Genomic DNA, 16,990 nt, shown 5'->3' on the forward strand with positions numbered 1-16,990 from the left:
TCATGCACACGTTTGAGAAACATGAGCTAAAGATTAACATTAGTTTAGGCAGGGGAATTGTCCTGAGCCACCTTGAGTAAAAGTGGCAAGTTTGCATTTGTACTAGGCCTGTGGGGGAGAGGTACCAGATCAAAGGCAAGATTATGTCAGTAGATGAAATTTAAAATGAACAAGAAAGAAGGATGTCAGCAGTATAATTATACCTTGAAAGAGAGGCATTTATGGGACCAATTACTCAGAGCCCTGGTCCATGAGCTTTCTTGGATCAGTTTTGCTGCAAGCTGGGGAAACACAGGAGATCTAGGGTGAGTCAGAAGAGCTGTGTGAAGATGGAAGTTTGATTGAAACATTCAATTCTAAAGCATTTACGTACTTTAGAAAAGGGAGTCAAGCGTCTGTTTCCGTAGACCATTAACATGCTTGGCAAGCCATATTTTCTAAGCCCTTGGCTAAGGTGGACGTTGAATCCCTGTCACTCAAATCCACACGTGGCACTTTTGTCAAATGGGACCAACTTGTCGACTAAATGTGGGTGGGGTCTTTGTTGCTTGAGATTCTCCAGGTCTGCTAGTCTTCCTATGCAGCTCTCCTTTGTAATTCCTTGCCCAGTCATACATATGGGTTCTGCACCTATTCAAACTTTCTAGAGGCTAGAATTTAGAAGGACTTCCCACCTCCACCCTCATGGGAGCCCACTTCCCAACTTTCCACTCAGTTCTGTTAATGGGAGTCTAGGATCCAAGTGGGAGAGGATTGGGGGTTCTGTCAAGGCACAGCAAGCGTGAGTGGAGTGGATTCTCCAGGCCCCACGAGGGCACAAGTTTCCAAATGCTTCTGCTCCCAAGAGATGACCTTGGCAAGGCCACTGACACCATCTCCGCCACTTGGGTTCTGCATTATTCATTGAGCTTGCTCTAACTGGGTCGCTTGGGTGCCTTGCAAATTCCTGCATCTCTCCAGATCTCCTCCTATATGTTCTGGTTACAGAGGTACTTGGCGGTTTTAGTCTGTATCATTGTGGGAGAATCGTGGCCAGTTGTTTCAGGACAGAAGGAAAGTAATACTTTTGCTGTAGTGTGTTTGTGGTGAATAAGGGATATAATATTGCCCTGCTGAAAGCTATCAGTATTTTCTGGTTTCCTAAGCGTGAGTCTGCACTGTGTCACTGTTTCTTACCATATGCGCTTGGCCATTTGCATCCTGTTCTTTCAAGGTATGGTACTCTGCATATGTCATGTAAGCCTCCTTACAAGATCTCACCGTGCAGAAGTGGTTCATATAAACTCCCAGAACAAAGGAGCGAGGCATGAAAGGACTCTTAAGGCTGTTAGTTTTCTGCTAGGGCCTTGAGACCTAAAGGGAATCTGCTCTCACTGACGTTGTGTATGTCTCCTCTTCCTTCCTTCTCTCCTCTCTCTCTCCCCCTTCGGATCTTTCCTCCACTTGTAGCCCGCAAGCAGGAAATCATAAAGATTACAGAGCAGCTGATTGAGGCTGTGAACAATGGGGACTTTGAGGCATATGCGTAAGTAGACGGGATGTTTGGTCTCACTACAATACTGGGCTCAAAACCCAGTTTTACATGTCTTTGCATTCATTAATGTATACAGTGCCCTTTATCTGCAGATTTAAGCTGGTCACTGTGACACTTGTTATTTTAAATCGGGGGGGGGGGGGGGACACACCGGGACCTGGAATCATAGAGTTGGAAGGGGCCTCTATGATCATCTAGTCCAACCTCCTGCATTGCAGGAATGTGATGCTTGAGCGCACAACCCTGAGATTTAATCTCTACCACCTGCGCTATCCCAGAGCTACCTGTGGGCATCCAAATGTTCCCACAGGAGGAAGTGCCATATCTTTCATGCCCCCACCAGGAATCTTAACAAAAAAAGTTTGCCGGCTAGTTTTTGAGCAGGTCTATCTTCTTCATGCAAAATAAAGGTAGCTGTAGATGTTAAGGTGAGGTTCTCCCTTGCATTGCCAACAGCCACAGGAAACGCATTTGAGAACATTGCACTCGCTCTGAAACATGGCAGTTGGGCTTGTCCTGGGGGATATGTTCCTCTCACTCTTGTCATTCAGAAATATGATTAGCCATTAGCTCACTGTTTCAATCAGTGATGCTCCCAATAAATAGTCTCATTTATTTTACATTCTACATTTATATCTTGCCTTTCTTCCACCATGGAACCCAAAGGAGCTGTGCTACATGTGGTCCCAAGGCAGTCTCCCCCATCCAGGCACTGACAAGACCCGGATTTGCTTAGCTTCAGCAAGGTGGTGGCCTCGTGTGACTTTAGCCCATATCCTTGAAACCCCCCCCCCCCAAGTTTTAATGAGGACACTCTCCAACAAATTTCACTTTAATTACTGACTCTCTCTTTTTTAACCTCCCTCACTTTATACCTGCCTCGCTGAGCCACTCTGTGGCTGGTATAGCCAAAGAGTCTCATCTACATAGGAGTTAATGTTCATAAAACTCTCCTGGTTATTCCTTGTTGGGCTCCTGACTTTCCCTAATTGGAGTTTGAGTATCACAAGTCACTTGGATTGGTCCTTTCTGCACATTGATAAAATTGGTTAAGGTTTGAGTGGACCCAGTCTAACAGCACAAATTAGCCACCGCTTCCAAAGTTCTTGAGCTACTGTCATATGAGCAAAGAGCAACTCAGCAGTACCTCTTTTACTGTTAGAGAAGCACATTTTGACATCCATAATCAGTTTCTTGAGATGATGTAGCCCAGCAGTTTATTGAATCATATTTACTTGTTTATTTTGGATATGTATTTATTTATCCAACTCCTTTCTCGGTTAGATAGATCTTTTCCTCTCTTGGTAGATGCATTCTGTGGAACACAATAGCTCAGGCTTCCTGAGCTTTGATGGAAAATGAAAGAGATTTCTGGGTATCTAGGCCTTTAGACCAGCCCTGAACATGAAGGTAGAACATATTGGCTCTTAGCCACTGATAACCTTATCAGAATCAGAAGGATGTTTATTTGCATCAGCCACTAGCCATAGCAAAAAATAAAATGTACTGAAGATAGAGGTAAAAACTTAACACTGGAAAATACATTTTGGGGGTTTACACCAATAATCAAATAATAGATCTTATTCTAATGGCCCCTACTAAAAAACTTGCAGTTTTTGCTATCACCTGATCTTCTTGATCTGCTAGACAAAAGGACACAGTAGCAATGGTTGAGCGACCCGGCATGGACAATAGCAGAGGGGTAAGAACCTCACTCCTCAAATCTTTATAGAGAGCACAAGCCAGAAGCCCATGAGCCACTGACTCAATACTGCCATCTCCACAGGGACATAACAATTTTTTCCAGTGGAATTTTTTGAAATCGATTTTAAGTCATACAGATGTCTTAAGGGCTGATAACCGTATCCTTCACTGGCAGTCTTATGCCTCCATGTGGCACTGATGGTAAGGCATCTCTCTGTGTTTCCTGCCTGTCTAGAAAAATATGTGATCCAGGCCTAACTTCATTCGAACCAGAAGCCTTGGGCAACCTTGTTGAAGGCATGGACTTCCACAGATTTTATTTTGAAAACTGTAAGTATATCTTGTTGCATGTAAGATATGGGAGGGAGAAAGTCTTTCTGTCCACTGACAGGAGTTTTCCGCCACTTCTCTTCCCAACTCAGGAACATAACTGCACGAGGAATGACATTTGGTAGCTCCTTTGTCCTTGAAAGGTTCCTACTTCTTTACTCTTCCCTTCAACCAGCTTATATTGGTTGTAGGGACAGGTGACATAATAATAATAATAATAATAATAATAATAATAATAATAATAATAATTTGTTTATTTATACCCCACCCTCCCCAGCCAAGACCGGGCTCAGTGTGGCTAACAACCAATAATAAACACAAATTGATTGAAATACAACTAAAATACAACATTAAAACATTAAAATGCAGCCTCATCACAGGAGGAGGGAGAAAGAAAGAAAGAAAGAAAGAAAGAAAGAAAGAAAGAAAGAAAGAAAAGAAAGAAAGAGGGGGAGGGAGTCAAATTGATTCTAAGCCAAAGGCCAGGCGGAACAACTCTGTCTTACAGGCCCTGTGGAAAAAAATCAGATCCCGCAGGGCTCTGGTCTCATGAGACAGAGCGTTCCACCAGGCCGGAGCCAGTGTTGAGAAGGCCCTGGCTGAGACTAATCTAACTTCCTTAGGGCCCGGGACCTCTAGGGTGTTGCAACTATAGGGTATTGTTGTTATATGAAGGCTTGCTTGATTATTTGTTTATTTATAGAGGAAGTTTATAACCCGCTCTTCATCAAAGGGTGAATCCAGACTGTCACTATTTTGCAGGAGGTTATTCAAGGGCATACTGGAACTTCAGGTTTGCACCAATGAATTGAAGTTCTCTGTCACTCTGGTGCAAACAGAAGACTTTCGCATTAGGAATGTGATGGGAAATGCACTGAAAAGTGTGGAATGAATGAATGTTTAACAGGAAGATACATAAACACCCTGCAAGCAAATCAGGATGAATGCTCATTAGTGTACTGTAAACAAATATGAAGGAATCCTCAGTAGAAACTGGCCACAAGTCTGACTTACACACAAGTTTTGTGAAAGCAAATCAGAACAAAGGCTGACTAAATAGGCTGTCTGGAGGAGCCCCACCTCAATCACCGAGTGGGCAGACCATAAAAATGTATTAATACCTAATGAACCAATCTTAAACAAATTCAACTGATTACCACAATAAATCAGCATTTCATCACAGCAGTGCAAGAGTGGGAAAGAAACCCTCCTCTAGTAAACTAACTCCTGAAGTCTCATCCTAGCCCTGGCTCCTTCCCAGGCAACCTGAGACTTCTTTGCCTTGCCTGTCTCTGCTCTGCCCTCTTTATACCCCTGCTGGTTCTGGGAGACCAGAGGGGGTGAGGAGCTGGTCATAGCAGGAGGGAAGGATTCCTTGGCTTCTTCAACAGCTTGAAGGCGTCATCCCTGCCTTTTGGCCCCACCTCCTATCCTGCCTCTGAGTCTGGACGGCTCTCCGCCACAGCCTCTTCCTGCTCCCTGCTCCCTCTTCAGCTTCTGGCACCTCCTCCTCCTCCCAGTCTGCTCCCTCTTCAGCTTCTGACCACTCATCATGGTCCCACCACCAATCGCCTCCCACCACTCCTCTGCATCCAGCCAGTCCATGGCACCCAGTGGCCTCAGTAAATGTCTTTACCAGCTTCTTAAAACCCATCAGGGTTGGCATCAACCAGAAATCTGTGAGGGGAGGGTGTTGGGACGCTAATATAGTTGGGACGCTAATATAGAGAGCACCCTCTCACGTGGGTGCCACATACATACCACACCATCAACAAACGTTGCAGTAGTGTTAAAGTGTTTCCACTTTGGGTTGGGGAAGTACTCTGCTTCATTCCCTGCCATCTCCAGCTAAAGAGATCAGGTGATGAGGAAAGCCCTATTCCGCCTAAGACCCCGGGAAGCTGTTGCCGGTCTGCACAGGCAATACTCAGCTAGATGCAGTAGCAGCAATTGTGAGGGAGCTTGCCCTCCTGACGCAAGCTTTTGCTGCTACTTGCCTGGATAGGGCTGGGGCAGCGTACGGCAGTGGTGAGGTCAGGGCTGTGCAGTTGTGCCTGTGGTTGTGCCGCCACCAACTCGTTCACCAGTTCTCTTAGTATCTTCCCAGGTGTGCCAGCCTAATTCCTTCCTACTCAGCTGAACAGAAGGCAAACCCTTACTTTCTGGTGAGGACAAAGTAATCTAGTAATCAACAAGCAAATTCAGAGAGTTGCCCCCTCAGGGGTTGTGTTTTCCTTGAAAAAGGGTGTGTGGGGGGAGAGAATGACCCTGTTTTCTTGCATTAACTGGCGTATAATTTCCTCTCCATCTATCCCGACACACTGCCATATCCTTTGCTCCTTGCCTGCATCCATATCTGAAACTGTTGTCTGGTTCCAGAGCAGGGGTGGGAGCCATCACTCAGTGACAGCGTTGAGTTCTTATTTAAGTCAGGGTTACTCACTTCATCTGTTAGCACACGACAGCATAAAGGAAGGAAAGTAACCGTAAGCATGAGCGTTGGCCCTTCTGTGACAAGCCCATCCCCACAAACTCACTCTAGTTTCCTGTTTCTGCTCTTCCAGTGTTATCTAAGAACAACAAGCCCATTCACACAACCATCCTGAACCCTCACGTGCATGTCATTGGGGAAGATGCAGCCTGCATTGCCTACATCCGCCTGACGCAGTACATTGATGGGCAGGGCCGCCCTCGCACTTGCCAGTCGGAGGAGACCCGCGTCTGGCACCGCCGCGATGGCAAGTGGCAGAATGTCCACTTCCACTGCTCGGGAGCACCTGTGGCACCACTCCAGTGAAGGTAAGACCAGGGGCGTCTTGCCCATAGAGGCAAGTGGTGTGGGGCACCAGGGCACCAAGTTCTGGAGGGCACCGGGGAAGAGGCGGAGGCTGGGCGCGGTGCCTCCGGGATCAGCTCGCTGCCCTCGCCCGCTGAAGCAGCGCCATGCCCGGAGCCTCCGCCTCTTCCCCGCCGGAGGAGCCACCCTCTAGCTGCTGCCTGCCTCCTCCGCAAAGCTGCTGGCAGTGCTGTAAAATGGTCAGCAACTCTGGGAAACGGGGTGGAGGGGGATGCTGGAAGGATCTTCGCACCATGGCGCTGTATATACTTAAGACGGCCCTGGGTAAGACCTAGGCAAAGAGGGGTGGGGGACCATTTCTAGCATTTTTCAGGAGGTGACTCTCAGTGGTGGGTGGGGACAGAGGCTAAACTAGGGGGTGAGGTGGTTAGAATCATAGAGTTCGAAGGCAGCGCCTAGAGTCATCTAGTCCAAACTGTTTCAATGCAGGAATCTCAGCTAAAGGATCCCTGACAGGTGCCCATCCAACCTCTGCTTAGAAACCTCCAGGGATGGAGACAGTGCCGCCTCTCAAGGGAGTCAGTTCCACTGTCAAACAGCTCTTACCATCAGAAAGTTAGTTGGAATCTCTTTTCTTGTAACTTGGTTCGGGTCCTACTCTACAGAGCAGCAGCAAAAAACAACAACTTTGCTCCATCTTTCATGTGACAGCCCTTGAGATATTTGAAGACGGTTCTGTATGGCAGACTACATTCCAGATGCACAAAGATCAAGAGATCTGCGCATGCATGAACCTTTCCTTTTTATTTTTCATTTAACGAAGCAAGAGGCAGGATCGACAACACGTTTAAGCCAGGCCAGAGTACTAAAGGAAGGTCCAGAGTAAGGAAGTGGTATGGCCTGCAGAGGGGGAATAGTCTCTGGCAATTGTTAACAGCATCTCTCTACCTGCTTGTGTCTTTCAGAGCTAATGCTGGATATTCTGGTTTCATCTCGAAGGAGACGGTGATTTGAGCTGAGCCGCTAGCCGGGAGCAGCGGTGACAAGCACGTGCCCGCATGCTCGTGTCCCCCCTCCCCGTCCCCTTCCCCATCCTCTCCTCTTTCATTTCCAGTGCCTGTGTTTGCAGAAAAAAAAACAAAAAAACCCTAATCTAAAAAAAAAGAAAAAGTATATATATAAAAAAGGAAAAAAGAAAAAATCCAACCAGACTTGATTCTAAATAAATAAATAAAATAAATCAGCAAACCCAGCCGAACCAACCCAGCTGTCCGACTCGCAGCGTGGCCACACTGCGCCTCCCAAATCCCCCACCAACTCCATTTCTTTGTGTCCGTCCGTCCGGCTGTTCAGGTGACCAGGTGTTGCAATGAAAAATGTCTCAACTTCAAACAAAACAAAACAAAAACAAAAAAAGGCTCCACCTCCCTGTGTCGACCCCAGTGTTGAACGGTGTTAGTTTGTTAGGTGAAATATATATAAATATATATATATATATATAAAAAACACAAAAAACCCAGAAAAAAAACTTTTACAGTATTTGCATTCTCTGCCAAAGCATGGGCCTTCTTCTCCAGTGGTCGTGTTCGCGCTTGGAAGTCTGTGACCTGTGTTACCGTTCGTTTTTGCGGAGGGTGCTCTTTCCGAGCTCTCGGGCTGACCGTTTATTTTCTCCTCTAGCTGTGGTTGTGGATTATGATGATGATGATTATAATTATTCAGACTCTTTATTTATTTTGTTCTTCTTTTGGCTAGAAGGTGACCCTTTCTGGGGTGGGGGGTGGGGCTTTGTTTTCTGGGCCCCTCCCATGCTAACCCAGAGCCAGCGATTACCCGGTGGCAGTTGGCTATGGCCAGGCTGACGGGTTCTTCACGCGAAGGGTAACATAGCCTTAGAGATATAAAGAGGTCTCACTTGCAGGTTTTTTTGAATGTCTGGATTCTCATTGGCACTCACATTTCCCAAGCATCCCTGACCCTGACCTCTTGCCAAAGGGCTACCAACAGTTGTGTCGTCGTGCCTGTGCCCATGCCATGGCTTGCTTACGGTGGGGAAGGCCGCCCCGGCTTAATGGGGCTGGCTGGGACAGTCGTGACAGTTAGATTAGGAGAGCTGGGGAGGAGGAAGGTTGACACCGCTGAACCTCATCCTCTTTAACAGTTCTCAGAATTGGCCTCCCTGCCCAACAGAAGGGAGCAGCGGGTACCTCCTTGGAAGGCATTTTGTCGGCTTTTGCTTTCTGAAAGTCCAGCCCAGCTTTCTCCTCTGTGTTTTTCCTTTGAGCAGAAACCCGTGTTGATTTCAAAGAAGAAAAACAAACACAAAAGGGCTGGTTTGCTGCCTTTGCGGATCAGTTCTCAAGTTTTCATCAGCCGCGAAGGAGGAGGGCTGGTCAGCTAAGCTTGCACTTGGCCATTCCCTCGCTCCCTCCAGCTCACTCACCCAGAGCAAGAGCCTCCTGGCAACAAACTGTGCAAATTCCTCTAGCAGGAGAGAGGAAATCACTTCAGGCAGCTTCGGGAGCTGACTCTGCAGGCAGCCCTAAACAAGCCAAGCCAAAGGGGAAGTGGGTGATGCTCTGAATGGACCAAGCCCTAGTGGAGGAAGAAGGGAGTTGCTGTCTCTTTATGGATCAGTGCAAGCAAAATGCTGTGGAGCTGCATCCATTACCAACCACAGCTCTGTTAGGTTCCCCCCCCCAACCCCGGCAAAAAAGCAAGGTACAAACAACTGTCGTCTGCTTCCTATGGCGGGTAGCTGATATTTGCCGAGAGAGCTGGGTGATGTATGAAGTACAGGGATGTTTGTTCTTAATGGCCCCCTCCCTCCTGCCCCCTTTCATATTCACAAAGGAGACAGGCACATGCCCCGTTCAGCACCTCACTGCCCAAACGCTGCTCTTGCCTTTGGTTGATAGATTGGGGTGGGTTGCATCGTTGGCCTTGGCTACAAGGAACAAGTTTTGGAGGCTGCGAAATTGGGCGGTTTCCCACTTACTCCTCCTCCTGCCTCTGCTCAGCATGCCATAAGCATATTTTGGATAGGTATGGAGTCGTCAAGCAAACCACCAATTGCAGGGTGGACTCTGACCAGCCAGCAAAGTGGCATTGTTGGTTTCAGTTAAGGGGCCGTCCAATCATCTCTCCAGAACCAGTGTATTGGGGTGGGGAGATGCAATAAAAGATTTTAAGCATCGGGGTAGGGAATAATGATATAGGACTTGTGGTGGGGGGCAGGGCAAAAGCACCATGTTTAAAATTAGCCAGTGGTACTAGGTGCTTTAGAAATCCACACCTCCCTCTTCCACCATGTCAAATCAAGAGCTGTCATGTCTACTCGGCACTCTTCTTTTGTAGTATGCTGCTGGTTAGATAAATTGCAGGTAATATGGCTGCTTGTGAAAGGAGTGAGGAAGAGTGTCATGCTGCAGTTCTGGCTGTAGTGGGAAAGTCTGAAAATTTTGCCCAGAAAGAGAAAACTTGTATTATGGTGAAATAATCTGAGAAGGGCTCTTTTGCCATCTTTGATGTTACTTGTGCCACCTCCCACCTGGCCTCGATTCACCTCTACCCAATGGGGTGTCTTCATATCTACTCTAAAAAGAGTTTCCTCAGACTGTTGGTCAAACCAGTCGGGCGTATATCTAGATGAGGCTTAGGAGGCGGTGAAACAGTTCTTTGTTGTTGTTGCAGAGATTGCTGCATTTAGTAACTCAGCTTGGTGCCCATTAAAGGGTCTTACCAAATGCTGCAGAGAGGGTGCTAACATAGAATAGAAAAAAACAGGGCTGTACAGCAGCTACTCAGGTGGATCTTTCCAGAGTGTAGAGTTTTAATTGCTAGAACACACTGCCTCTCATTCAAGGTTTGCAAAGTTTGGAAGACTTTAATTGGGTATGTATAAACTGTAAGAGCAGGACTTGCAGGCATTGCTAAAGCAGGGCTGCGATTCCTAAAGATTTGCAGCCTTTGCTGGCATGGGACCTACTGGCAGGCATTCTCAGTTCAGTCATGTTAGGAAGGCATTCCTGCTTCTGGACAGGGTGGCGGTACCTAGTGAAATGCAATTGCAAGATTTGCTGGTGGTGTTTGGACAGCCAAAGGACAGAAAATTCAAGAGCGAATTTTCTTCAGTTGATTATTGAAGCATGACAATTTTTGTAGTCTCCCAGTCAGCAAGCCATCATCTGACGTTGAACAGGCATCAGTTACTTAGGTGAATTTATCTCAAAATGTTTAAATTGTGCAATTCCAGCATCATTGTGGGCTTGGTGTTGTTTTTTTAAAAACCCAAAGAGGAGGAAACACTTAGGGATATGGGACGAGCATGAAGGTCAGTAGAGGCATGGGAAATGAAATGTGGTGCTGGTGCAAAAACAGCTTTAGCCCAAGGTTGCCCTTTGCTATCTTTTCAATGGGTTTGTAGCTCTGAATCAGGGCATCAACCACCCAGAAAACACACCTTGTGATCCATTCAGATCATTGCTCACCCAGCTAAATAAGCAGGTCAGCACAGGAGGCTGGGCTTACCTTCGTGCCAAAGCAACAGTGGTTGCTGTAAATGCTGACAATAGGAGTGCATTTTCAGGGCAATACTTCTTGCTATGCTTCCCATTTCCCTCCCACCAGAGCTGACCTCAGCAGCTGGAAGCATTGCACAATAAGGTAGGGGAAGACGCAGCATTTTGGATTTTTAGAACAGGTTAAAGATCAGACTCGTATGCCTTGCCATCGATGCTAATTTTCCACAAAAAGAGGTGCCAGAACTCATGATGAACACCTCCCTCGTTCTCTTAGAATGGCAATGGCACCCACCTGAGAGGTGCTGGAGCCGAGTTCCAGCTGGAAAATAAAAGCCCTGCTTGCCATTATTGCATTTCCATTAGCTACAGTTAGAGGAAAGGCTTTCACACTAACATGGGTGCACAACCAATATTCTGCTCATGTGAATCAATGGGCAGCAAAACAAGTTGCCAAAGGAACTTACAGATTTCCTATCACTAATATTTTTTATAAACTATTGGGTATATAATTGTGAGGTGGTGGTAAAATGAGGTTAATTACCGTAATCCAATTTTAGTGCTTAGGAATCACCCCATCTCGTAAATATCATTGTTAACAGCTCTCTTTTGATTCCTACATGCAGATAATCTCTGTATGGGCACAATGGATGTTTTAGTGGACTCTTTATAAAGAGATGCAGTAGTTAGAAGCTCTGAAGAGCTTTGGGACAAGCAGGTCACCACAAATCAGTCTTCCATTATTACCATCCCACACCTGATAGATTATTCTTGAGTCAATGTCAGACAATTTTCTTTGGAAAAGCTTCCTCATTGAGCAGTCTGTTGGCTCCACCACCAAGACCATATCAATGTTTTACTTGGCAGAGGAGCCAATGTTAAGCCAGGGACTGCAAATTCCTCCTTCAACCACGGTTTGCAACAAGAAGATTGCTGCTTTGGCAATGAATGGGGTAGTCCTCTCATGCAAAGGAGCCAGTCTTCCTGCTAGAAGCAACCTTAATGCTGAAAGCTTCCTGCAGCGTGTCTTTCAAAGTGTCACGGCAAGAATAAAAGAAGTGCTCAATTATCAGGCATATCTAAATCATCTTCCATCCAGCACTCTCAGAGACACCAAACTAAAGATGACCAATTTGTGTCTTCTCCACAAATCTTTCCAGTAGCATCTAACTAGGTCAGAGTGTTCTTCCTCTCCTGATTCCATTTCGCTGGTTGCTGTTTGTCAAGGGCTTGGAAACACCAAGATGATGCTATGCCTTTCTCTTAAGTAGATGTTATCGGCACCTCACACAGAACGGTGGGTTGGTGGTTGCACCACAGCATTCCATAATATCTAGCTGGGCCCTCAAAAATGTATTCTCATTCATATTACACCACCTTTGCGTCTACTTGACCATCAAACCTGTGTTTCCAATTCAGCTGGAGTCCACATTCACAAATCAACTTAATATGCTGACGATGCATGCAGTTGTAAATCTCAAGCTGAACTCAACAAAATTAAGAACTTAAAGTTAAAAGAAAAGGCCGCACAGCACTTAATTCAACAGTAATGTTCTGTGCACTTCACTTGGAGCCTATAGCTTTCTCATACATGGGAATATATTTTATACTGATACGTCATTTTATCAGATTGCTGCATTTTATCTCCCCACCCCCACCTGGTTTCAAATGAATAGACAGTAAAGTTCCACACCTAAAACCCCTTCCCAGAAGGGTCAGGAAAACTCTGCTCATTTTAAGTGAAGCCCCCTGTGAAATGGGTTTCAGGATTCTCTCCTTAATAAGGATCTGCTATATCTTAACATTGCATAGGAGCAAAGGAGTTAGGTCAACAGCATGTAGCCAGGGTCAAAAAGGACTATACAAAGGAGTGGAAGAATCTTGCTATTAAGCAGGATTGTCAGGGCTGATATCTCATGATAGTTGCACAGCAAGGCCAAGGAGGGAATGCCAGGATACCCAGGCTCTGTTGCACAGGATACTGAGAAGCTAATTGTGTGTGGCACAAGGGGAAGGACTCAACACTTTCTGCAACACTGCAGGATGTCCTTGGCGCGTATTGCACAGTGACCTGGTTTAGACAAAATGGGAACTCTGTGTTTTCCATTATGCAGTTGCACGGCAGTGAGACTTGGGGGCTTGTGCTCCTTCTTCCCTGTGCTCGAGAGGAGTGTGACAGCTGCTAGGTTTCCTTTTGAACCCACTATGTCTGTAGTTGCTGTTGTTATGTCCCAACTTGGGGATCCTGGTTGATTCTAACTGGCTAGATTTTTTAAAAAATAGGAAACCGAACCATAGTTTGATTCTGGTTTCATCTAGCCTCAGAAGAAGCCACAGTTCCCCGAGGAGGAGAGTATGAGCATGAGTACATTCTCATTAACAGGAAGTCATGGTTTCCTGTTGCATCTGAACCAGGATATTTTTTCACTATGAAGCAGCCCTGCTTGTTCTTTAGATGGAAGTGACCACCAGGGGGCGCTAAGGGATTGCTGTGAATGGACTGTGCCACATCTATCCATCAAATCATCCTCCCCTCTGATAACGCGACACACACACACCAGCAACCAGTCAGTTGCTAAAAACTGAGAGAAAATGTAAGCAACTTGTAAGAAAAGCAAGCTTCTCCTTTTGGGTGTGTAAACAGTTTCAAATGTACCAGCAAGCTTGGCCTCATTTTGTATCTAAAGGTTGTAGATTGAGAAGAACTCCAATACGCTTCCGGTGTTGGCTGATCAATCTTTTCTTGAATGGAGTACTGAAAACTGATGCATGACGTACAAATTGAGAAACCTGGGCTGGTCTATATTTTCATTCCACATAAACTGCCACTTAAGCGCAGCTCTTGCCCAATTACCCTTCCTCAGTTTTATTCACCCGACAGCGTGCTGGTGTAATTTGAACCTGTCCTTTGCGATGGTAGATAATGGAATATGGATGACTTGTTGTAGAATGCATTTCTCTGTGCTTTCAATTTCTGTGGATAAACATGCCAGAGCCTGCAAGAGGTTTTTTGCTGTGCATTCCACATGGAGCCCAGTGCAATATGCAGAGCTCTGCATAAGTCAAAGCCCCCCTTCATGACATCTGGAGTCACAGTGGCTCATGTGTTGAAGCTGGCTTAATTGCACAGGAAGATCAAATAGGGTTGCCATGTGCAAAAGAAGATGGGGTTTCGGTGTCTTTCCACAGTTGTGTAGATGAAGGGATTTTCAACAGCTGTAGTTGTCATGCAAGGTACACATGCCTCTTCTACATGACTGTTAAAAGGTACAGGAGCCTAAGTTGAGACATTTAAACCCTTTAGAATACAAGACCTCGTTGGGGCTGCTCTGCACTGTAGATATAATTTCAGGTTACATTTAGGAGGAACTCGAGTTCCACACCTCAGTACTTGGCAAGTAGCTGTGAGCTTATAAGAATTCCGTGTTTTACCCAGCTGGCAGTGAGCTATTGGAACTACAGCCTATTGGATAAGGAAAATAAGTGTTTTTTGTAGACTGCAGAAAAAAATGCATACGATGCAAACATTTCTATGGTAGAAGACTGTCTGCCCCTGGAAAGGGAAGGTGAGGTTTGTAATTCTGTAGAAAACACTAGTAGAGCTAGGATTGTGTGGTGAAGCTTGCAATCACCTCTAGCAAACAGTACTTGGGGGTCAGAGCCTATTGCTAGTCCATGTGCATGTTACAAGGGGTTGGATTTGTGCCATTTCTACAATGCTCAGCTGTGCTTATTTTATGCTTGCATCCCAACTTTTCTGATGACCTTACTGCACCTGACTGATCATGGGTGGTGTACTAAAGTTGAAAGTACCAAGTTCAATGAAACCTGCCTATCACCTGGGAGGATGACGCTTAGCATCCGCTCCCTCCTGCCACAAAATACTACTCTGTTTAATCTCTAGGGTACCACTCTCAGTTTAAAATTCCAGCACCTCCCTTCTTATTATTCATATCTATGCTTGGCACGTTTCACTGATCTAAATGTTGTAGAGTCAGTACCTCTCGTTAGCACAAAACTTAATTCTCTATTCTATTGCTGTGCTCAGTCCATACGTAATCTGCATCCCCAAAAGGAAAGAACGAACTATGGCACACCTAGTTTTCTCAGCAAAGAAAATGATATGCACTTTAAGAGAATGTCACCTATTGCATGCCTGTTTTCAGACATTCTTAAGGAAGTAAACGTCTGTGGAAGGCACGAACCGTGCGATGTGCATGCAATGCAGAATCATCTCAGAGCTTTCCAGAATAAGCAAATTTGTTTTTAAAAGTCCTCAAAAGAGATCTTGGACAGTGTGATGGCAGGAATGTCCCCCTGCTGGCCTTTGCAATTTTGCACATACTGATAGAAAACACCTTGAGTGCAGGATTCAGAGCCTAATAAACAGCTGCACATAAGGCGCTGCAAGCTTCAGTTGTAAGGGCAAGGAGCCATAATCTTCACTTGGAAATAAGGTGGTGTTTAAAGCATAGTGCCTTGTGCCTAGGCTGTGGTTCAGTGGTTAGACAAAGGTCATGCAAACCTTTTATGTAATGAACTGTCTTTGCACATTTGTTTCTTGATCCCTCTGGACCGACTAGGCCAAATCTGACAAGCTGCTTGAGATCAATAGACACAGTCCTATATAGTACTGCTATTGAGGGCCCAGGCTGCCTTGTACAGTTGATAGACTTAGATGTCTTCCAGGATATCTTCTATGATTATGAAGTAGTGAAGCAAGGATCATTGATTCATTCCATTGCTAAGAGGTAGGAGGGAGTGGAAAACTCCTCAGCGACTTAGAAATGCAGTGGATTCTGTCTTGGGTGGCGAGAACTTCTATGGCATTCGAGTGTGGCCTTTGTCCAGGCCCTCCTACAAGGCCATCTCCATCGCTTCATGCAGGACTTCGCATGGCTATTGAATGTAAGGGCAACTGGACCAAGACAGAATGACTGGGCAGGGGTGGGAGAATTGAAGGGGGGAGAGGGGGGGAGAAGAGGGAATGGGCAGCGGTGGGGGGTGGGGGAGGCTGTCCCACCAGCACTGACACAGCATTGAAAGCACTTTATATTAAGAGGTTTAGATCTCTTACTCCTGCCGTCTCAGGACTGGGCTTTGCACTGCACCACCCTACCCACCAGAGAAGAGTTCAGAGGAGCTCAAGAGTGCAGGAAGTGTTAAATGATGCTCCTATTTCTAGATGAGGCTTAGGAGACGATGTTCCCTTGCATCTTCCCCTCCCCAACCCAGTTGTGTCCTCTCTGCCCAGGGCAGGGGATGCTAAGAACAGAATGCAGACTACTTGGGTTTAGGTCAAAAATGTGTTTCTCTTCCAAATTCATATTCGCAATCTAAGCTTATGGTGGCTCATCTTCATCCCCCACCTTTGCATACCCACCTGAGGAGATAGTGCTTCCAAGACAGGAACATCCAGCATAAACCAGGGAGGAGATAACATTTAGAGCCAACACATTCTGGCTGAATTGCCTTTCTCTCAGAGCACCTTGATTTCTGCATTTCTTTTCCAGGGGAGGGGTTGGAAACAGGGAGGTGGGTACTGGATTAAACATGCAAGGAAAGTGAGAATTCAAATATGGGGACGTACTAGAATGCTTGTACGGTTTCTGTGGAAGACAAATGAGAAGTGTCTCTACATCCATGTATATGAAAAAAAAAAATTACAAGCCGCATGTTGAAACAGGTGTTTCATTATTAAAACATTAATGTACCGGGGCCTCCTCCCCTTTGGTGTTCACCTTGTTTACTATGGAACTAAGTGCGTTGCTGGGGGTATTTTTGGATTGGGGGAGGGGGGGTTGTATTTTCTTTTGCATGACCTTTAAAGAGAAAAAAAATCTATATATATCTATATCTATGAGAACTAAAAGCAAAGCTGAGCTGTTAGTCTGTCCCATGAATGCTGGTGGATCTTTTCCTCTTTCTGACTTAAAACTCTCCCTTTCTTTTTCTTGCCATTTCACTGTCTTTTCTTTCTGAGCCTTGTAAGTGTAAAAATGATTCCGACTTTGTTTTTGTCTCGGGAAACTGCAAATAAAAAAAAACCACAAAAAGGGACAAAACAACTGATGCAACTTTGTCTCATTATCATGTTCCTGAGCT

General features: G+C 45.7%; 1 protein-coding gene across 14 annotated transcripts in view; it reads left to right on the top strand.

The window, feature by feature from the left end:
* CAMK2B (calcium/calmodulin dependent protein kinase II beta) overlaps positions 1-7,535 on the top strand; it is a 203,663-nt gene extending 196,128 nt beyond the window's left edge. For all 14 annotated transcript variants that reach the window (XM_083713534.1, XM_083713545.1, XM_083713544.1 and 11 more), the window contains 4 exons: positions 1,450-1,525; positions 3,474-3,568; positions 6,133-6,367; positions 7,331-7,535. In XM_083713534.1, coding sequence (XP_083569660.1) covers positions 1,450-1,525; positions 3,474-3,568; positions 6,133-6,365 — 404 coding nt within the window. In that variant the 3' untranslated portion in view covers positions 6,366-6,367; positions 7,331-7,535. The remainder of the gene's footprint in view (positions 1-1,449; positions 1,526-3,473; positions 3,569-6,132; positions 6,368-7,330) is intronic.
* The last annotated feature ends 9,455 nt before the right edge of the window (positions 7,536-16,990 follow it).

This window comes from Podarcis gaigeae, assembly GCF_964106915.1.
Source record: "Podarcis gaigeae genome assembly, chromosome: 15".
Taxonomy (NCBI): domain Eukaryota; kingdom Metazoa; phylum Chordata; class Lepidosauria; order Squamata; family Lacertidae; genus Podarcis; species Podarcis gaigeae.